Below are 17322 nucleotides of genomic sequence, written 5' to 3' on the forward strand. Positions count from 1 at the left end.
CTTTTTAATAGTCTTGTGTTGTAAGCGGCCTGAAAGACAATTCCGCACATAAAGAGGCAGATTTGGTTCAAGGGTTGTTTTCAGTCGAGCGTGGGAACTCAGGGTATGTGAGGAAGCTGGAATCTAACTTTATTCTCATTGTTATTAGGAAGACACCTACCTGCATTTTCCAGTGAGCCAGTGATTGCACGTCGCAGTTGCTTCTGCCAGAGAAAAGGAAATACGAGGTCGTCTTTCCTCATGGAGACCTCATGCTCACGAAGGTGACGGTAACCTGGTGAAGAAATCAAAAGTTGATGCACTTGAAATTCCACCTGCTCTGAGGAATGGGAGGTGGCAAGAGGGAGGTATATATTCCGAATCTGACTGTTCACTACGCACAGGCTTACAGGCTCCCTGCCCGCCTCGGCTTCCTCCAGGAATACAGGTAAGGGCTTCCTGCAGCTCTGACAACTACAGGAACCATTTCTGAAAGTAACGCCCATAATGTGTTCTCTATCATGCATCGACATGATTATGCATGACTGACTGTATGTTACTTCTCCTGCCACGACAGTAGTAAAATAATAGTTTCATCTGCTCTAACCTTTAGGGACCTTATTTACTTCCAAAAACCCTCCCAATGCTCCCTTGGGAGCATGGGCGATGGGGCTGGAGCGTGTTCTGCACCCACAGATCCTTCGAGAAAAAGGCGGAGAGGTGCCTGATGAGACGTGGCTGGATATTGTTACATCAATCTTTGTCCTGGTGTCTGTAACAAAGCATTTTCTACCCAGGATGGGCACAGCCGGAAAGAAGAAACGATAAAGATGTTCGATTCGTTTTTCACAAACGTTTACTTTAAATGCCAATTTCAGGAGTCTTCTGGCAATGAGATATTCACATGCACATTTTTAAAGGCTTGAAAAGTAAAGAGAAGAAAAACATTAGTTGCCAGAAGGCCACAACCCCCATGGAAGGCATTTATTTTAGGACAGTTTCATCGCAGGCTAAGCTTCCCTTCAGTAAATTTCATTGTAAAAGGAATCTGATGCTTTTCCAGGAGTTCCAGACCACATCGAGCCACCCACCATGAGCTCTCTCAGTGAATCGATCATCCAGTTTGCAGTCGACCTGTTCCAACAGATCAGACGATCAGAGGGCGGAAACATCTTCTATTCCCCTCTTAGCATTATGTCAGCCTTAGCCATGACTTACTTAGGGTCCCGAGGACACACTGCATCAGAAATTCGAAAGGTGGGTGGCAGCTTCCTTTCCTTTGAACACTTGGCATTGCTTTCTCTGTTGGCTCGTGTGCAGGGATCACAGATCTGGCTGTGCCCAGGGGTCCCCCAGAAGGCTGCAAGCATCCCCATGACTGGGTGGCTCAGAGCCGGGGGGAGGGGGCATACGCTCTCCCCCAGTGGCCCCCCCCATCTGCTTCCCCGTGCCCAGCTTCCTTGGAGGAGCTGGGGCGAACGCCTGCAGTTGCCCGACAAACCAGTGGTGAGGCTCATCAAATGGAAGTGTCCAGGTAGAACAGGCATTGGCTAAAGTCCGTGGGTGACATCTTTCATGTTTCCTCAGTAATGGATGAAACATAAGTGAGGATTCTTTGAAATGGCTGGCGATCAACCAGCTTTGCTCTGTCGTTCAAGGAGCAAATGCTCAAACTGTGATTTATTTTATTCTACTGTCTTTATGTCTTGATTGTTTGTATTCTGGTTTGGCTTGGGCTTTGGCCTTGCTTGTTTGCCTGGCTCCATCCTTCCTTCCTTCCTTCAATCCTTCCTTCCTTTCTTCCTTCATTCCCTTCGTTCTTTCTTCATGTAAATACAAATTGGCGTAAAATTTCTTTGTCCCTCTTCCTGTCTCCTCCAGGTCCTCCACCTCAAGGAACTCGCGGAGAATGCAGAAGGAGCTACCGCAGACCTTGTGAGTCACAGATCACTTGGGTCTTAGAAGGAGGCCACATGTCCAAGAGGGTCAGAGTTTAAACGGAGAATTTCAGAGATAAACTGGGAAAAGTCTATTTCTAAGGAACTCTTAGGCAAAATAGATTGGATAGTGTTGTTCTCATTTCACATTACGTATTTATTCATCTCATGTATTTGTTTTCCTGAGAGGAGATTAGCATCTGCTTGACAGCATAAGCTCCAGAGCTGGAAGAGGAAGCTTCAAATTCCTGCTCTGCTGGTTAAGAATGGGGAATGTGGCAAAATACAATTCCTTTGAGCCACCGTGACCTCATCCCAATGAACTTGGGCAATAAAAGGTCTGCTTCAGAGTACATGCAGATACGTGCAAAACAGGGACACCGTGCCTGGAGTACTAGACCCCCTGACCAATGTCATGTATTGTTATTATACAACAACCATAATGATCATAATCACAAAAGTGCTGCCCAAAGTGTAGGATTTAATTAAATCATAAGTTGCATCGAGTAGTAATAATACACCCAAGTATAATTTGGGCCCATGATTTTGTTCGAAAGGTATGGGTTATCGCCTAAATAACCCAAAACTCTTAGCTAGCGAGGGGGCAGCGTCTAGATTCAGGCAGTCCTGAGTTGAAAACTTGGCTCCACGGAGAAGTTCCTTAATCCTGTGAGCTCTTTACACTTTCATGTAAATGGAATGAAAGGCTTCGAAATGCTGATGGAAAGTCTTAGCAGTGAACCTGCACAGGGAGTGTGACCACCCACAGTGAACAGTCACAGAGCCCAGTCGAGGTGTCTTAGCAGGTAACCCCACCAAGCGTGTGACAGGGCATCATGTCATAACATAGGAAAATGTGCTGTTAAGGACCCAATGTGATCCTCGCCCCCAAGGAGCTTGAGCTCAGCTGGGAAGCGCACTTCCAATCGTTTGAGACAATTACGAGACATCCAGTAGTGGAATGGTGCTGCAGCTCTAGTTCAAGAGAGAAAAGGTGTCAGAGCAGGAAGAAAGAATTACCTGGAAGAGTGAACGTGAGGATGCGGAAAGACATTTTCTGTAAACTACACCACACATCCAGGATAACAACAGACATCATCCACGGGCATACCAAACGCTAGGCGTGGATCTGACAGATTGATTCAGGTCTAGTCCTTACACCGACAGAGAATCCAATGAACTCATTTGTTTGGTGTTTGAAGGTTGGAAGGGCAGGAACTGTTCACCGTCAGTTTCAAAGGCTCCTGACGGAATTAAACAAACCCACCGATGCCTACGAGCTGAGCGTTGCCAACAGGCTCTATGGGGACAAGGCGGTTTCGTTTCTCAGGTGAGTTTCATGGCGCGTCGCATCTCCGGTCTGGGTACCGGGTCCTCTGTCCCCGGACCGCCACACGGGGGACGGGGAGGCAGTTGAGCCCGGCTGACCCACATGGGCAGCATTTACCTGAGGTGCATCAGGGTCCCTGACCACAGCCCCACCCATGGAGGGTCCCAGAGCCTGACAGCCCACCGGCAAAGTGTGGGGTTAGCCATTGTTTTACGTAATCTACTTGGTCATGGCTGAACATAATTGAATTTGGGGGTAGTTACCTAGTTACCGATCAGTTGCCCTCAATTCCTCTTTTTCGTCCTTCCCACATCAAAGGACTACCTGGAAAACATCAAGAAATTCTACCTAGCCAGTGTGGCATCTGTTGATTTTGTAAACGCTGCAGAAGAAAGTCGACAGATGATCAATTCCTGGGTGGAAAGCCAAACTAAAGGTACAGCATAAGAGAATCTCTCACCGAAGAGCCCCCTTTCGAGTCCGGAGGTGTGTGAACCCGGTGCTGGCCGCTGCATGGGGAGCCAGGAGATGGAGTGAGATGACACTGCGGCAACTGCTTCCGCATGTTGAGTTCAAATGCGAGGCGTTGGGAAGAAAGAGAGGAAGGAAGGAGAGGAGCATGAACGGAGGGTGGAGGACCAGAGAGAGAGAACAAGCTAACTGAGGAGGCTAGGGAGGAAGACAAAGTGGGAGGCAGGGAGGGAGGGAGGGAGGGGAGGAGGAAGGAAGAAAATTGGTTTGTGGAAAGACGAGCCGAAGCCAGTTCGTCCGTGTTCAGAGTGAGGTGGCTCATGGCCCCCCAGACAGAGACTCAGACCCTCCCAGTCAGAAGAAGACGTGTCAGCCTGAGGGCGACGCCATCAGGCTGGTGCCCCGAGGAAAGCTTCACCTGGTGAACTCCTGGGCCTTGTTCCCTAATGCAATGACCTGTGTGAATACTCCATGCTCAGCTGTAACGTCCAGAGCATCTTCCAGACAAACCGCTTGTGCCGTTCATGGCAGACCTTTGATTTTCTTTCTTTGGCAGGAAAATCAAGGATCTGTTTCCCAAAGGCACTCTGAGCAGCTCCACCACTCTGGTTCTGGTCAACGCGATCTATTTCAAAGGGCGGTGGCTCCAGGAATTTAAGAAAGAAAACACTTTGAAAGAAAAATTTTGGCTGAACAAGGTATTGTCTATAAGTTATTTACAGTAATGTCAACATAGCTAGTCGTGAAAGCTGAAAGTTACACACAATATTTGACTACTGTAGAAACCCTCGTGGAAAGTCGCATTTGTTGAGGCTGTATTTTATTCTCTTTTCAAAACACTTTAGTTGTTTAGGCTGTGAGTCTTGGTGAGACTCTTGTCTCTGATTCACAAATTTCCCGGAACATCTGTTAGAAGGTGAAGGTGTTTGGTATCTCGATACTATGTTGTTGTTGTTGTTGTTACTTACTCTCCCTTGGCATTTTTGTGCCACATCGATCTATTTCAGGATACAAGCAAATCTGTGCAGATGATGAGAGAAACCAGAGCTTTCAAATTTGCCTCACTGGAGCACTTGCATGTCAAGATCCTGGAAATACCGTACACAGGCCAAGAGCTAAGCATGCTGTTGCTGCTGCCAGATGAAGTAGACGGTCTGCGGAAGGTAAGACCTCGTTCCTCCAATGCCCCTACCACTGTTTAACATCCTCGTGGCACAATGCTGGTACCGGCTGTTCGTGGAAGCAGAACTCAAAAGAACTGAGGTCTGCAAAGGAAATATGTCGTGATCGGGCAGCTTGAAACACAAAGAGATATGTATATATATATATAGAGAGAGAGAGAGAGAGAGACAGAGACAGAGACAGAGAGAGTCATGTTTTTACAAAATAAGTTTATTTAATGGTTCTACTGATCATATGTATAAAACACAGATGATTCAGTTTATTACATGCAATAGCACTGTGTAAAATACATGATAAGTGTATATATGTAATATATATGAAATATCACTGAATCTCCTGTACTTACTACATTTATTGTTAAAGCAAAGGTTCTGCTCATGATTCGATCCAATGTTAAGCGGGTTCCACGTCCACTGAGAGTTTTGCCGGTTGTTCCTTTTTTCCATTGTTACAGCTTGAAGAGGGACTCACTGCTGAGAAGTTGCTAGAGTGGACGAGCTCGCAGAATATGAAGGAAAGCCAAGTGGATTTACACCTCCCTCGGTTCAAAGTGGAAGAGAGCTATGATCTCAAGGCCACACTGAAAGCCCTGGGGATGGTGAGCGCCTTCAGCGCAGATGCCGACTTCTCGGGCATGACCGGGAGACGCGGGCTGGCGATATCCAGCGTGGTCCACAAGTCTTTTGTGGAGGTGACTGAGGAGGGCACGGAGGCCGCTGCAGCTACAGGCGTTGTTATTGGCATAACATCAGCACCAGTTAATAACCATTTCCATTGTGATCACCCTTTCCTGTTCTTCATCAGGCACAATAAGACCAACAGCATCCTCTTCTGTGGCAGAGTCTCCTCCCCTTAGATGTGATTAGCCAGCGGCTCCTCTAGGGTGATAGTCACAGGGTTGTTCTGGTCCAGCGATCGCTGAAAATGACAGGTGCTCTTTGATTCCTGCTCCTTCCCATCTCATAGCATCACTAAGAATGTAAAGGTTGAAACGGCGTGCCTGTCTGTCTCTCTCTTTCTACAAACCCATGTAAACCTCCTTTATTTCCCAACAATAACTCCCCTCTGGACAAAATGTTCCAGACATGATAAAAAGGATGTTTCAGGCACGCTGTCTTCACCTCGATTTGAAATAACATATCTGCTCTCTCAAAAATCGTATCTACTACTCCAACCTACTCACCTAGACACCCACAGTTCTTTGAATCTAGGTGATACCTGGGACTCTTACTTGTCAAACTTGTTTGGTTTATGAAGTACATGATCAATAAAACAGTGACTTAAGCATATCGCTTGTTGCCTTTCCCTTTTTTGTGTTTGCCTTCTTTCATGTCAACCAAGTGGACGTGGTCCACCACACATAGTACAGATAACTTGGAGGTAACATCAAACCATAAACAGAAAAATTCAAAAGAAGGGTAGAGCATGATGATGCTGAAGAGGTAGGCTGCAGGCTGCTACCGGAACATGAGAGGCTTTGTAGCCCATGTTAGGCACTTTGCATTTTTATCCTTAAGAAGTTAAATAAGGAGTTCCTGTTGTGGCTTCGTGGGAACAAACCTGACTAGTATCCACGAGGACATGGGCCTTGGTCAGGAGGTTAAGGATCTGGTGTGGCTGTGTCTGTGGCACAGGCTGGTGGCTACAGCTCAGATTAGATCCCTAGCCTGGGAACTTCCCCATGCCTCAGGTGTAACCCTAAAAAGACAAAAGACAAAACAAAAAAGGTAGCTAGCGGCAAGAATAAGATCCTCAAGAGACAGTGTAAAGAATAATAAGAAAGGGGGGCCTAGAACTGATCTTGAACTATGCCAACAGATGAAGATCAAGTACCGACGATTTTTATTTTCTAGAATGTTGGTTTCCTTAGGGGACTCATTCCAAATCCTTCCCAGCCAGTACTCAATGCCAGCTGATTTCATAAACCATGAATTTTGGAGCATTTGGAGCAAGGTCTAAATTTTCTTCAGTAGAATTCGGCAGCCCACGAACAGAGCAGAGGAAGCAGATGCTTCCTCATTAAGTGTGAGATGTGTGGTCAAGGGAACTGACAGATGGCCAAGAGAGTAAACCAGGCCGTGAGCGGGCTGGGCGGGGAATGAAGGGCAGGGAGAGTTGCCTTGATGAACAGAGAGGCCTGGGGACATTTAATGAGGTAGAAACAAAGAAATGACGGGAATGAACTTGTGAGAGAGATGAGAGAACCAGAAGTTTGGCCCGGGACATGGGATTTTCAAGTGTACTGTGAATTAGAACACTTTAGGTAATAAAGGTCAGAGTGTGACTATGTGTGGGAATTAATTTCTAAGGGCTCAATGAACTTGAAACTGGTATGGAGTTGTTGCGTTTTTAGGGGGGGATGGTTGCGGGGGAATTCCTTTTGAAAAAGTGATTGTTAGAAGGTCTTATACCGCAACTTTCAACTACTTTTTATTTTAGTTGGGCTTTCAAAGGAACGTTGTAAGTGCAGACGAGTGAGGACAAAGGCCCACAGGCATCTGCGTCACATCAGGTAGAGGGCAAGTTCGGCATCTCTCTCTGGGAACTGAAGAGCTTCGCCTTTGTTCTAGGCCCGTCCGCAGAACCAACCGTTTGCCCGACATGGCGGCCATGTGAGAGAAATCGAAGGGAAGTCCAACGCCTGTGTATCTTTCTTTTTAAAGCACTAGATGACAATGCATGGACTAAAACAATACGACGAGGCCATACCGATACAAAACAAATAAGTGACTCTATTGAAAGTTTTAGAAGGAATGGATGTTTACCTGCTGTCCAAGTTCCTCCCCACAGAATACAACGTCATGGCTACTAGAGTGGCCAAAATTTAAGTTTAAATTTTAAAAACTGGCTATAGCAGAGTTCCCGTTGTGACTCGGGGGTTGGGGACATGACGTTGTCTCTAGGGAGGATGCAGGTTCGATCCCTGGCCTTGCTCAGGGGGTTAAGGATCTGGCGTTGCCAGAAGCTGTGGTGTGGGCCACGGATGTGGCTCCAATTTGACCCCTGGCCAGGGAACTTCCATGTGCTACTGGTGCAGCCATTTAAAAAAGGAAAAGGGGACTTCCTGTCATGGCCCAGTGGAAGCGAACCTGACTGGCATCCATGAGGACACGGGTTTGATCCTTGGCCTCGCTCAGTGGCTTCAGGATCTGGTGTTGCTGTGAGCTGGGGTGTAGTTCACAGGTGCGGCTCGGATCCCCCATTGCTGTGGCTGTGGTGTAGGCCAGCAACTACAGTTCTGATTGGACCCCTAGCCTGGGAACCTCCATATGCCATGGGTATGGCCCTAAAAAGACAGAAAAAGAAAAAATCTGGCTGTATCAATTATTGGAGGGAATGGGCAACAACAAGAACTCTACCACACTGCTGGTGGGAAAACAAAAAGGTGTAGACATTTGGGAAATACAGTATGGTAATTTCTTGTAAAATTAAACATTTACTTAACATGTGATCCAGCAATGCCATGCCTTCATAGTCACCTAAGAGGACTGAAAACATGTCTACACAGGTCCTTCCTGTGTACAGATGTTCAAAGCACCTTTACTGATAACGGCCAAAATTTGGGAAACAAACAAACAAACAAACAAACCAAAAAACCCCTCAAATCGGCATCAGCGGGTGAATGGAAAAACAGTGGAATGTTACTAAGCAATTAAAGGGAAGAAATTACTGATTCCTGCAGAGGCATGGAGGAAGCTTCTAAGCACTATGCTGTGTGAAAGAAGCTCCAGAGAAGGAGGACACGTTACCTAAATCCACTTGCATGAAGTCCAACCTGACAGCTGAGTAGTGCTTTCCCGGGGCTGGAGTTGAGGAGGAAATTGATTATAAAAGAGTCGGTGGGGAATTTCTGGTTGAGGTGAACACTCCATAGCCTGCCTGAGTGGTGATTAAACAGGTGTTTGCATTTGTCAAAAGTCTTTGATGTGTACACCTCACAATGTGTCACCCTCATTTTATGTAAATTGTGCCTCAAAAAGTGGACAGCGAAGGAGGAAGAGGAAGAGAATTGGACAAAACGCACATGGTTGCCATTGCCTCTGGAAGTACTTGAGTGGAAAGAAAAAAACAAAAACTTCTTAATATGTTTTTAAGAACAACGCCATTCTTACCGACTTTTGACCCATCTTCAATTTACATGTATATTTAACCATATTTAATTATATGCCAATATCCCTATCTTAAAGATCAAGAAATATCATGAAACTGCAAATTAAACAATAAATTTCATAAAAAATAACATCAGATGAAATTCTGTAATTTGAAATCTATCCAGTTGCATTGACCGAGAGTCAAGAGGCTAAAAAATACCTATGCTTAAAATTTAGTTGGAGAAGGGGTTCCTGTCATGGCTCAGTGCTTAACAAATCCGACTAGGAACCATGAGGTTGAGGGTTCGATCCCGGGCCTCGCTCAGTGGGCTAAGGATCCGGCATTGCCTTGAGCTGTGGTGTAGGTCGCAGATGCGGCTCGGATCCCGCGTTGCTGTGGCTCTGGCGTGGGCCGGCAGCTACAGGTACCATTCAACCCCTAGCCTGGGAACCTCCATGTGCCATGGGTGCAGCCCCAGAAAAGACAAAAAAGGAAAAGAAAAGAAAAGAAAAGAAAAGAAGATGACTATTGCCACCCAAATGGCCCCTGCTTGTATCAGAAATTCCTCTCACTGAGCACATGTTAACACTGCAAGGGAAATGGGCTTCCCACTAACTAGAAATCACAGAACACCTGAGAGTGGCGGCAAGGGGTGTGGAGGTGGCGGCGGGGGACGCTGCCAAGGTCCAGCCTTTAGGGGAAGGCAAATCGTACCTGTTCTCCACTCGTTGCTGAGACACTTCGCCCATATCACTCAAGCTGAGACTTCAAACTACCTTCCTGATCCGACAGAACAATGACTGAGGCAAGAGACGGGTTGACCAAGACCTTTCAGAACATAACGTAGAAAATGGAAGCTTTTTAATAGTCTGTGTTGTAAGCGGCCTGAAAGACAATTCCGCACATAAAAGAGGCAGATTTGGTTCAAGGGTTGTTTTCAGTCGAGCGTGGGAACTCAGGGTATGTGAGGAAGCTGGAATCTAACTTTATTCTCATTGTTATTAGGAAGACACCTACCTGCATTTTCCAGTGAGCCAGTGATTGCACGTCGCAGTTGCTTCTGCCAGAGAAAAGGAAATACGAGGTCGTCTTTCCTCATGGAGACCTCATGCTCACGAAGGTGACGGTAACCTGGTGAAGAAATCAAAAGTTGATGCACTTGAAATTCCACCTGCTCTGAGGAATGGGAGGTGGCAAGAGGGAGGTATATATTCCGAATCTGACTGTTCACTACGCACAGGCTTACAGGCTCCCTGCCCGCCTCGGCTTCCTCCAGGAATACAGGTAAGGGCTTCCTGCAGCTCTGACAACTACAGGAACCATTTCTGAAAGTAACGCCCATAATGTGTTCTCTATCATGCATCGACATGATTATGCATGACTGACTGTATGTTACTTCTCCTGCCACGACAGTAGTAAAATAATAGTTTCATCTGCTCTAACCTTTAGGGACCTTATTTACTTCCAAAAACCCTCCCAATGCTCCCTTGGGAGCATGGGCGATGGGGCTGGAGCGTGTTCTGCACCCACAGATCCTTCGAGAAAAAGGCGGAGAGGTGCCTGATGAGACGTGGCTGGATATTGTTACATCAATCTTTGTCCTGGTGTCTGTAACAAAGCATTTTCTACCCAGGATGGGCACAGCCGGGAAAGAAGAAACGATAAAGATGTTCGATTCGTTTTTCACAAACGTTTACTTTAAATGCCAATTTCAGGAGTCTTCTGGCAATGAGATATTCACATGCACATTTTTAAAGGCTTGAAAAGTAAAGAGAAGAAAAACATTAGTTGCCAGAAGGCCACAACCCCCATGGAAGGCATTTATTTTAGGACAGTTTCATCGCAGGCTAAGCTTCCCTTCAGTAAATTTCATTGTAAAAGGAATCTGATGCTTTTCCAGGAGTTCCAGACCACATCGAGCCACCCACCATGAGCTCTCTCAGTGAATCGATCATCCAGTTTGCAGTCGACCTGTTCCAACAGATCAGACGATCAGAGGGCGGAAACATCTTCTATTCCCCTCTTAGCATTATGTCAGCCTTAGCCATGACTTACTTAGGGTCCCGAGGACACACTGCATCAGAAATTCGAAAGGTGGGTGGCAGCTTCCTTTCCTTTGAACACTTGGCATTGCTTTCTCTGTTGGCTCGTGTGCAGGGATCACAGATCTGGCTGTGCCCAGGGGTCCCCCAGAAGGCTGCAAGCATCCCCATGACTGGGTGGCTCAGAGCCGGGGGGAGGGGGCATACGCTCTGCCCCAGTGGCCCCCCCCACCATCTGCTTCCCCGTGCCCAGCTTCCTTGGAGGAGCTGGGGCGAACGCCTGCCGTTGCCCGACAACCAGTGGTGAGGCTCATCAAATGGAAGTGTCCAGGTAGAAACAGGCATTGGCTAAAGTCCGTGGGTGACATCTTTTCATGTTTCCTCAGTAATGGATGAAACATAAGTGAGGATTCTTTGAAATGGCTGGCGATCAACCAGCTTTGCTCTGTTGTTCAAGGAGCAAATGCTCAAACTGTGATTTATTTTATTCTTCTGTCTTTATGTCTTGATTGTTTGTATTCTGGTTTGGCTTGGGCTTTGGCCTTGCTTGTTTGCCTGGCTCCATCCTTCCTTCCTTCCTTCAATCCTTCCTTCCTTTCTTCCTTCATTCCCTTCGTTCTTTCTTTCATGTAAATACAAATTGGCGTAAAATTTCTTTGTCCCTCTTCCTGTCTCCTCCAGGTCCTCCACCTCAAGGAACTCGCGGAGAATGCAGAAGGAGCTACCGCAGACCTTGTGAGTCACAGATCACTTGGGTCTAGAAGGAGGCCACATGTCCAAGAGGGTCAGAGTTTAAACGGAGAATTTCAGATAAACTGGGAAAAGTCTATTTCTAAGGAACTCTTAGGCAAAACAGATTGGATAGTGTTGTTTCTCATTTCACATTACATATTTATTCATCTCATGTATTTGTTTTCCTGAGAGGAGATTAGCATCTGCTTGACAGCATAAGCTCCAGAGCTGGAAGAGGAAGCTTCAAATTCCTGCTCTGCTGGTTAAGAATGGGGAATGTGGCAAAATACAATTCCTTTGAGCCACCGTGACCTCATCCCAATGAACTTGGGGCAATAAAAGGTCTGCTTCAGAGTACATGCAGATACGTGCAAAACAGGGACACCGTGCCTGGAGTACTAGACCCCCTGACCAATGTCATGTATTGTTATTATACAACAACCATAATGATCATAATCACAAAAGTGCTGCCCAAAGTGTAGGATTTTAATTAAATCATAAATTGCATCGAGTAGTAATAATACACCCAAGTATAATTTGGGCCATGATTTTGTTCGAAAGGTATGGGTTATCGCCTAAATAACCCAAAACTCTTAGCTAGCGAGGGGCAGCGTCTAGATTCAGGCAGTCCTGAGTTGAAAACTTGGCTCCACGGAGAAGTTCCTTAATCCTGTGAGCTCTTACACTTTCATGTAAATGGAATGAAAGGCTTCGAAATGCTGATGGAAAGCCTTAGCAGTGAACCTGCACAGGGAGTGTGACCACCACAGTGAACAGTCACAGAGCCCAGTCGAGGTGTCTTAGCAGGTAACCCCACCAAGCGTGTGACAGGGCATCATGTCATAACATAGGAAAATGTGCTGTTAAGGACCCAATGTGATCCTCGCCCCCAAGGAGCTTGAGCTCAGCTGGGAAGCGCACTTCCAATCGTTTGAGACAATTACGAGACATCCAGTAGTGGAATGGTGCTGCAGCTCTAGTTCAAGAGAGAAAAGGTGTCAGAGCAGGAAGAAAGAATTACCTGGAAGAGTGAACGTGAGGATGCGGAAAGACATTTTCTGTAAACTACACCACACATCCAGGAATAACAACAGACATCATCCACGGGCATACCAAACGCTAGGCGTGGATCTGACAGATTGATTCAGGTCTAGTCCTTACACCGACAGAGAATCCAATGAACTCATTTGTTTGGTGTTTGAAGGTTGGAAGGGCAGGAACTGTTCACCGTCAGTTTCAAAGGCTCCTGACGGAATTAAACAAACCCACCGATGCCTACGAGCTGAGCGTTGCCAACAGGCTCTATGGGGACAAGGCGGTTTCGTTTTCTCAGGTGAGTTTCATGGCGCGTCGCACCTCCGGTCTGGGTACCGGGTCCTCTGTCCCCGGACCGCCACACGGGGGACGGGGAGGCAGTTGAGCCCGGCTGACCCACATGGGCAGCATTTACCTGAGGTGCATCAGGGTCCCTGACCACAGCCCCACCCATGGAGGGTCCCAGAGCCTGACAGCCCACCGGCAAAGTGTGGGGTTAGCCATTGTTTTACGTAATCTACTTGGTCATGGCTGAACATAATTGAATTTGGGGGTAGTTACCTAGTTACCGATCAGTTGCCCTCAATTCCTCTTTTCGTCCTTCCCACATCAAAGGACTACCTGGAAAACATCAAGAAATTCTACCTAGCCAGTGTGGCATCTGTTGATTTTGTAAACGCTGCAGAAGAAAGTCGACAGATGATCAATTCCTGGGTGGAAAGCCAAACTAAAGGTACAGCATAAGAGAATCTCTCACCGAAGAGCCCCTTTCGAGTCCGGAGGTGTGTGAACCCGGTGCTGGCCGCTGCATGGGGAGCCAGGAGATGGAGTGAGATGACACTGCGGCAACTGCTTCCGCATGTTGAGTTCAAATGCGAGGCGTTGGGAAGAAAGAGAGGAAGGAAGGAGAGGAGCATGAACGGAGGGTGGAGGACCAGAGAGAGAGAACAAGCTAACTGAGGAGGCTAGGGAGGAAGACAAAGTGGGAGGCAGGGAGGGAGGGAGGGAGGGGAGGAGGAAGGAAGAAAATTGGTTTGTGGAAAGACGAGCCGAAGCCAGTTCGTCCGTGTTCAGAGTGAGGTGGCTCATGGCCCCCCAGACAGAGACTCAGACCCTCCCAGTCAGAAGAAGACGTGTCAGCCTGAGGGCGACGCCATCAGGCTGGTGCCCCGAGGAAAGCTTCACCTGGTGAACTCCTGGGCCTTGTTCCCTAATGCAATGACCTGTGTGAATACTCCATGCTCAGCTGTAACGTCCAGAGCATCTTCCAGACAAACCGCTTGTGCCGTTCATGGCAGACCTTTGATTTTCTTTCTTTGGCAGGAAAAATCAAGGATCTGTTTCCCAAAGGCACTCTGAGCAGCTCCACCACTCTGGTTCTGGTCAACGCGATCTATTTCAAAGGGCGGTGGCTCCAGGAATTTAAGAAAGAAAACACTTTGAAAGAAAAATTTTGGCTGAACAAGGTATTGTCTATAAGTTATTTACAGTAATGTCAACATAGCTAGTCGTGAAAGCTGAAAGTTACACACAATATTTGACTACTGTAGAAACCCTCGTGGAAAGTCGCATTTGTTGAGGCTGTATTTTATTCTCTTTTCAAAACACTTTAGTTGTTTAGGCTGTGAGTCTTGGTGAGACTCTTGTCTCTGATTCACAAATTTCCCGGAACATCTGTTAGAAGGTGAAGGTGTTTGGTATCTCGATACTATGTTGTTGTTGTTGTTGTTACTTACTCTCCCTTGGCATTTTTGTGCCACATCGATCTATTTCAGGATACAAGCAAATCTGTGCAGATGATGAGAGAAACCAGAGCTTTCAAATTTGCCTCACTGGAGCACTTGCATGTCAAGATCCTGGAAATACCGTACACAGGCCAAGAGCTAAGCATGCTGTTGCTGCTGCCAGATGAAGTAGACGGTCTGCGGAAGGTAAGACCTCGTTCCTCCAATGCCCCTACCACTGTTTAACATCCTCGTGGCACAATGCTGGTACCGGCTGTTCGTGGAAGCAGAACTCAAAAGAACTGAGGTCTGCAAAGGAAATATGTCGTGATCGGGCAGCTTGAAACACAAAGAGATATGTATATATATATATAGAGAGAGAGAGAGAGAGAGACAGAGACAGAGACAGAGAGAGTCATGTTTTTACAAAATAAGTTTATTTAATGGTTCTACTGATCATATGTATAAAACACAGATGATTCAGTTTATTACATGCAATAGCACTGTGTAAAATACATGATAAGTGTATATATGTAATATATATGAAATATCACTGAATCTCCTGTACTTACTACATTTATTGTTAAAGCAAAGGTTCTGCTCATGATTCGATCCAATGTTAAGCGGGTTCCACGTCCACTGAGAGTTTTGCCGGTTGTTCCTTTTTTCCATTGTTACAGCTTGAAGATGGACTCACTGCTGAGAAGTTGCTAGAGTGGACGAGCTCGCAGAATATGAAGGAAAGCCGAGTGGATTTACACCTCCCTCGGTTCAAAGTGGAAGAGAGCTATGATCTCAAGGCCACACTGAAAGCCCTGGGGATGGTGAGCGCCTTCGGCGCAGATGCCGACTTCTCGGGCATGACCGGGAGACGCGGGCTGGCGATATCCAGCGTGGTCCACAAGTCTTTTGTGGAGGTGACTGAGGAGGGCACGGAGGCCGCTGCAGCTACAGGCGTTGTTATTGGCAAAACATCAGTACAGGTTAATAACCATTTCCATTGTGATCACCCTTTCCTGTTCTTCATCAGGCACAATAAGACCAACAGCATCCTCTTCTGTGGCAGAGTCTCCTCCCCTTAGATGTGATTAGCCAGCGGCTCCTCTAGGGTGATAGTCACAGGGTTGTTCTGGTCCAGCGATCGCTGAAAATGACAGGTGCTCTTTGATTCCTGCTCCTTCCCATCTCATAGCATCACTAAGAATGTAAAGGTTGAAACGGCGTGCCTGTCTGTCTCTCTCTTTCTACAAACCCATGTAAACCTCCTTTATTTCCCAACAATAACTCCCCTCTGGACAAAATGTTCCAGACATGATAAAAAGGATGTTTCGGCACGCTGTCTTCACCTCGATTTGAAATAACATATCTGCTCTCTCAAAAATCGTATCTACTACTCCAACCTACTCACCTAGACACCCACAGTTCTTTGAATCTAGGTGATACCTGGGACTCTTACTTGTCAAACTTGTTTGGTTTTATGAAGTACATGATCAATAAAACAGTGACTTAAGCATATCGCTTGTTGCCTTTCCCTTTTTTGTGTTTGCCTTCTTTCATGTCAACCAAGTGGACGTGGTCCACCACACATAGTACAGATAACTTGGAGGTAACATCAAACCATAAACAGAAAAATTCAAAAGAAGGGTAGAGCATGATGATGCTGAAGAGGTAGGCTGCAGGCTGCTACCGGAACATGAGAGGCTTTGTAGCCCATGTTAGGCACTTTGCATTTTTATCCTTAAGAAGTTAAATAAGGAGTTCCTGTTGTGGCTTCGTGGGAACAAACCTGACTAGTATCCACGAGGACATGGGCCTTGGTCAGGAGGTTAAGGATCTGGTGTGGCTGTGTCTGTGGCACAGGCTGGTGGCTACAGCTCAGATTAGATCCCTAGCCTGGGAACTTCCCCATGCCTCAGGTGTAACCCTAAAAAGACAAAAGACAAAACAAAAAAGGTAGCTAGCGGCAAGAATAAGATCCTCAAGAGACAGTGTAAAGAATAATAAGAAAGGGGGGCCTAGAACTGATCTTGAACTATGCCAACAGATGAAGATCAAGTACCGACGATTTTTATTTTCTAGAATGTTGGTTTCCTTAGGGGACTCATTCCAAATCCTTCCCAGCCAGTACTCAATGCCAGCTGATTTCATAAACCATGAATTTTGGAGCATTTGGAGCAAGGTCTAAATTTTCTTCAGTAGAATTCGGCAGCCCACGAACAGAGCAGAGGAAGCAGATGCTTCCTCATTAAGTGTGAGATGTGTGGTCAAGGGAACTGACAGATGGCCAAGAGAGTAAACCAGGCCGTGAGCGGGCTGGGCGGGGAATGAAGGGCAGGGAGAGTTGCCTTGATGAACAGAGAGGCCTGGGGACATTTAATGAGGTAGAAACAAAGAAATGACGGGAATGAACTTGTGAGAGAGATGAGAGAACCAGAAGTTTGGCCCGGGACATGGGATTTTCAAGTGTACTGTGAATTAGAACACTTTAGGTAATAAAGGTCAGAGTGTGACTATGTGTGGGAATTAATTTCTAAGGGCTCAATGAACTTGAAACTGGTATGGAGTTGTTGCGTTTTTAGGGGGGGATGGTTGCGGGGGAATTCCTTTTGAAAAAGTGATTGTTAGAAGGTCTTATACCGCAACTTTCAACTACTTTTTATTTTAGTTGGGCTTTCAAAGGAACGTTGTAAGTGCAGACGAGTGAGGACAAAGGCCCACAGGCATCTGCGTCACATCAGGTAGAGGGCAAGTTCGGCATCTCTCTCTGGGAACTGAAGAGCTTCGCCTTTGTTCTAGGC

General features: G+C 46.5%; 1 protein-coding gene and 1 pseudogene across 1 annotated transcript; both read left to right on the forward strand.

Moving 5' to 3' along the window:
* Positions 1-390: 390 nt before the first annotated feature.
* On the forward strand, positions 391-5997 carry LOC125121216 (serpin B3-like; annotated as a pseudogene).
* A 4241-nt stretch (positions 5998-10238) lies between these two features.
* On the forward strand, positions 10239-16039 carry LOC125121217 (serpin B3-like). The gene is made up of 8 exons (XM_047769484.1): positions 10239-10275; positions 10892-11085; positions 11715-11768; positions 12970-13098; positions 13416-13533; positions 14124-14266; positions 14576-14731; positions 15205-16039. Exons 2-8 carry the CDS (start codon positions 10921-10923, stop codon positions 15604-15606), a joined length of 1167 nt encoding a protein of 388 aa, XP_047625440.1. The 5' UTR covers positions 10239-10275; positions 10892-10920; the 3' UTR covers positions 15607-16039.
* Positions 16040-17322: the final 1283 nt, after the last annotated feature.

This window comes from Phacochoerus africanus, chromosome 2, assembly GCF_016906955.1.
Source record: "Phacochoerus africanus isolate WHEZ1 chromosome 2, ROS_Pafr_v1, whole genome shotgun sequence".
NCBI classification, from domain to species: Eukaryota; Metazoa; Chordata; class Mammalia; order Artiodactyla; family Suidae; genus Phacochoerus; species Phacochoerus africanus.

What these genes read in the sequence shown, in the direction of transcription:
- LOC125121217 (XM_047769484.1), top strand. Translation starts at nt 10,921, where the DNA reads ATGAGCTCTCTCAGTGAATCGATCATCCAGTTTGCAGTCGACCTGTTC. An exon ending in CTGCATCAGAAATTCGAAAG is followed by an intron (nt 11,086 to 11,714) that starts GTGGGTGGCAGC and finishes TGTCTCCTCCAG; the next exon opens with GTCCTCCACCTCAAGGAACT. An exon ending in GGTGGAAAGCCAAACTAAAG is followed by an intron (nt 13,534 to 14,123) that starts GTACAGCATAAG and finishes TTTCTTTGGCAG; the next exon opens with GAAAAATCAAGGATCTGTTT.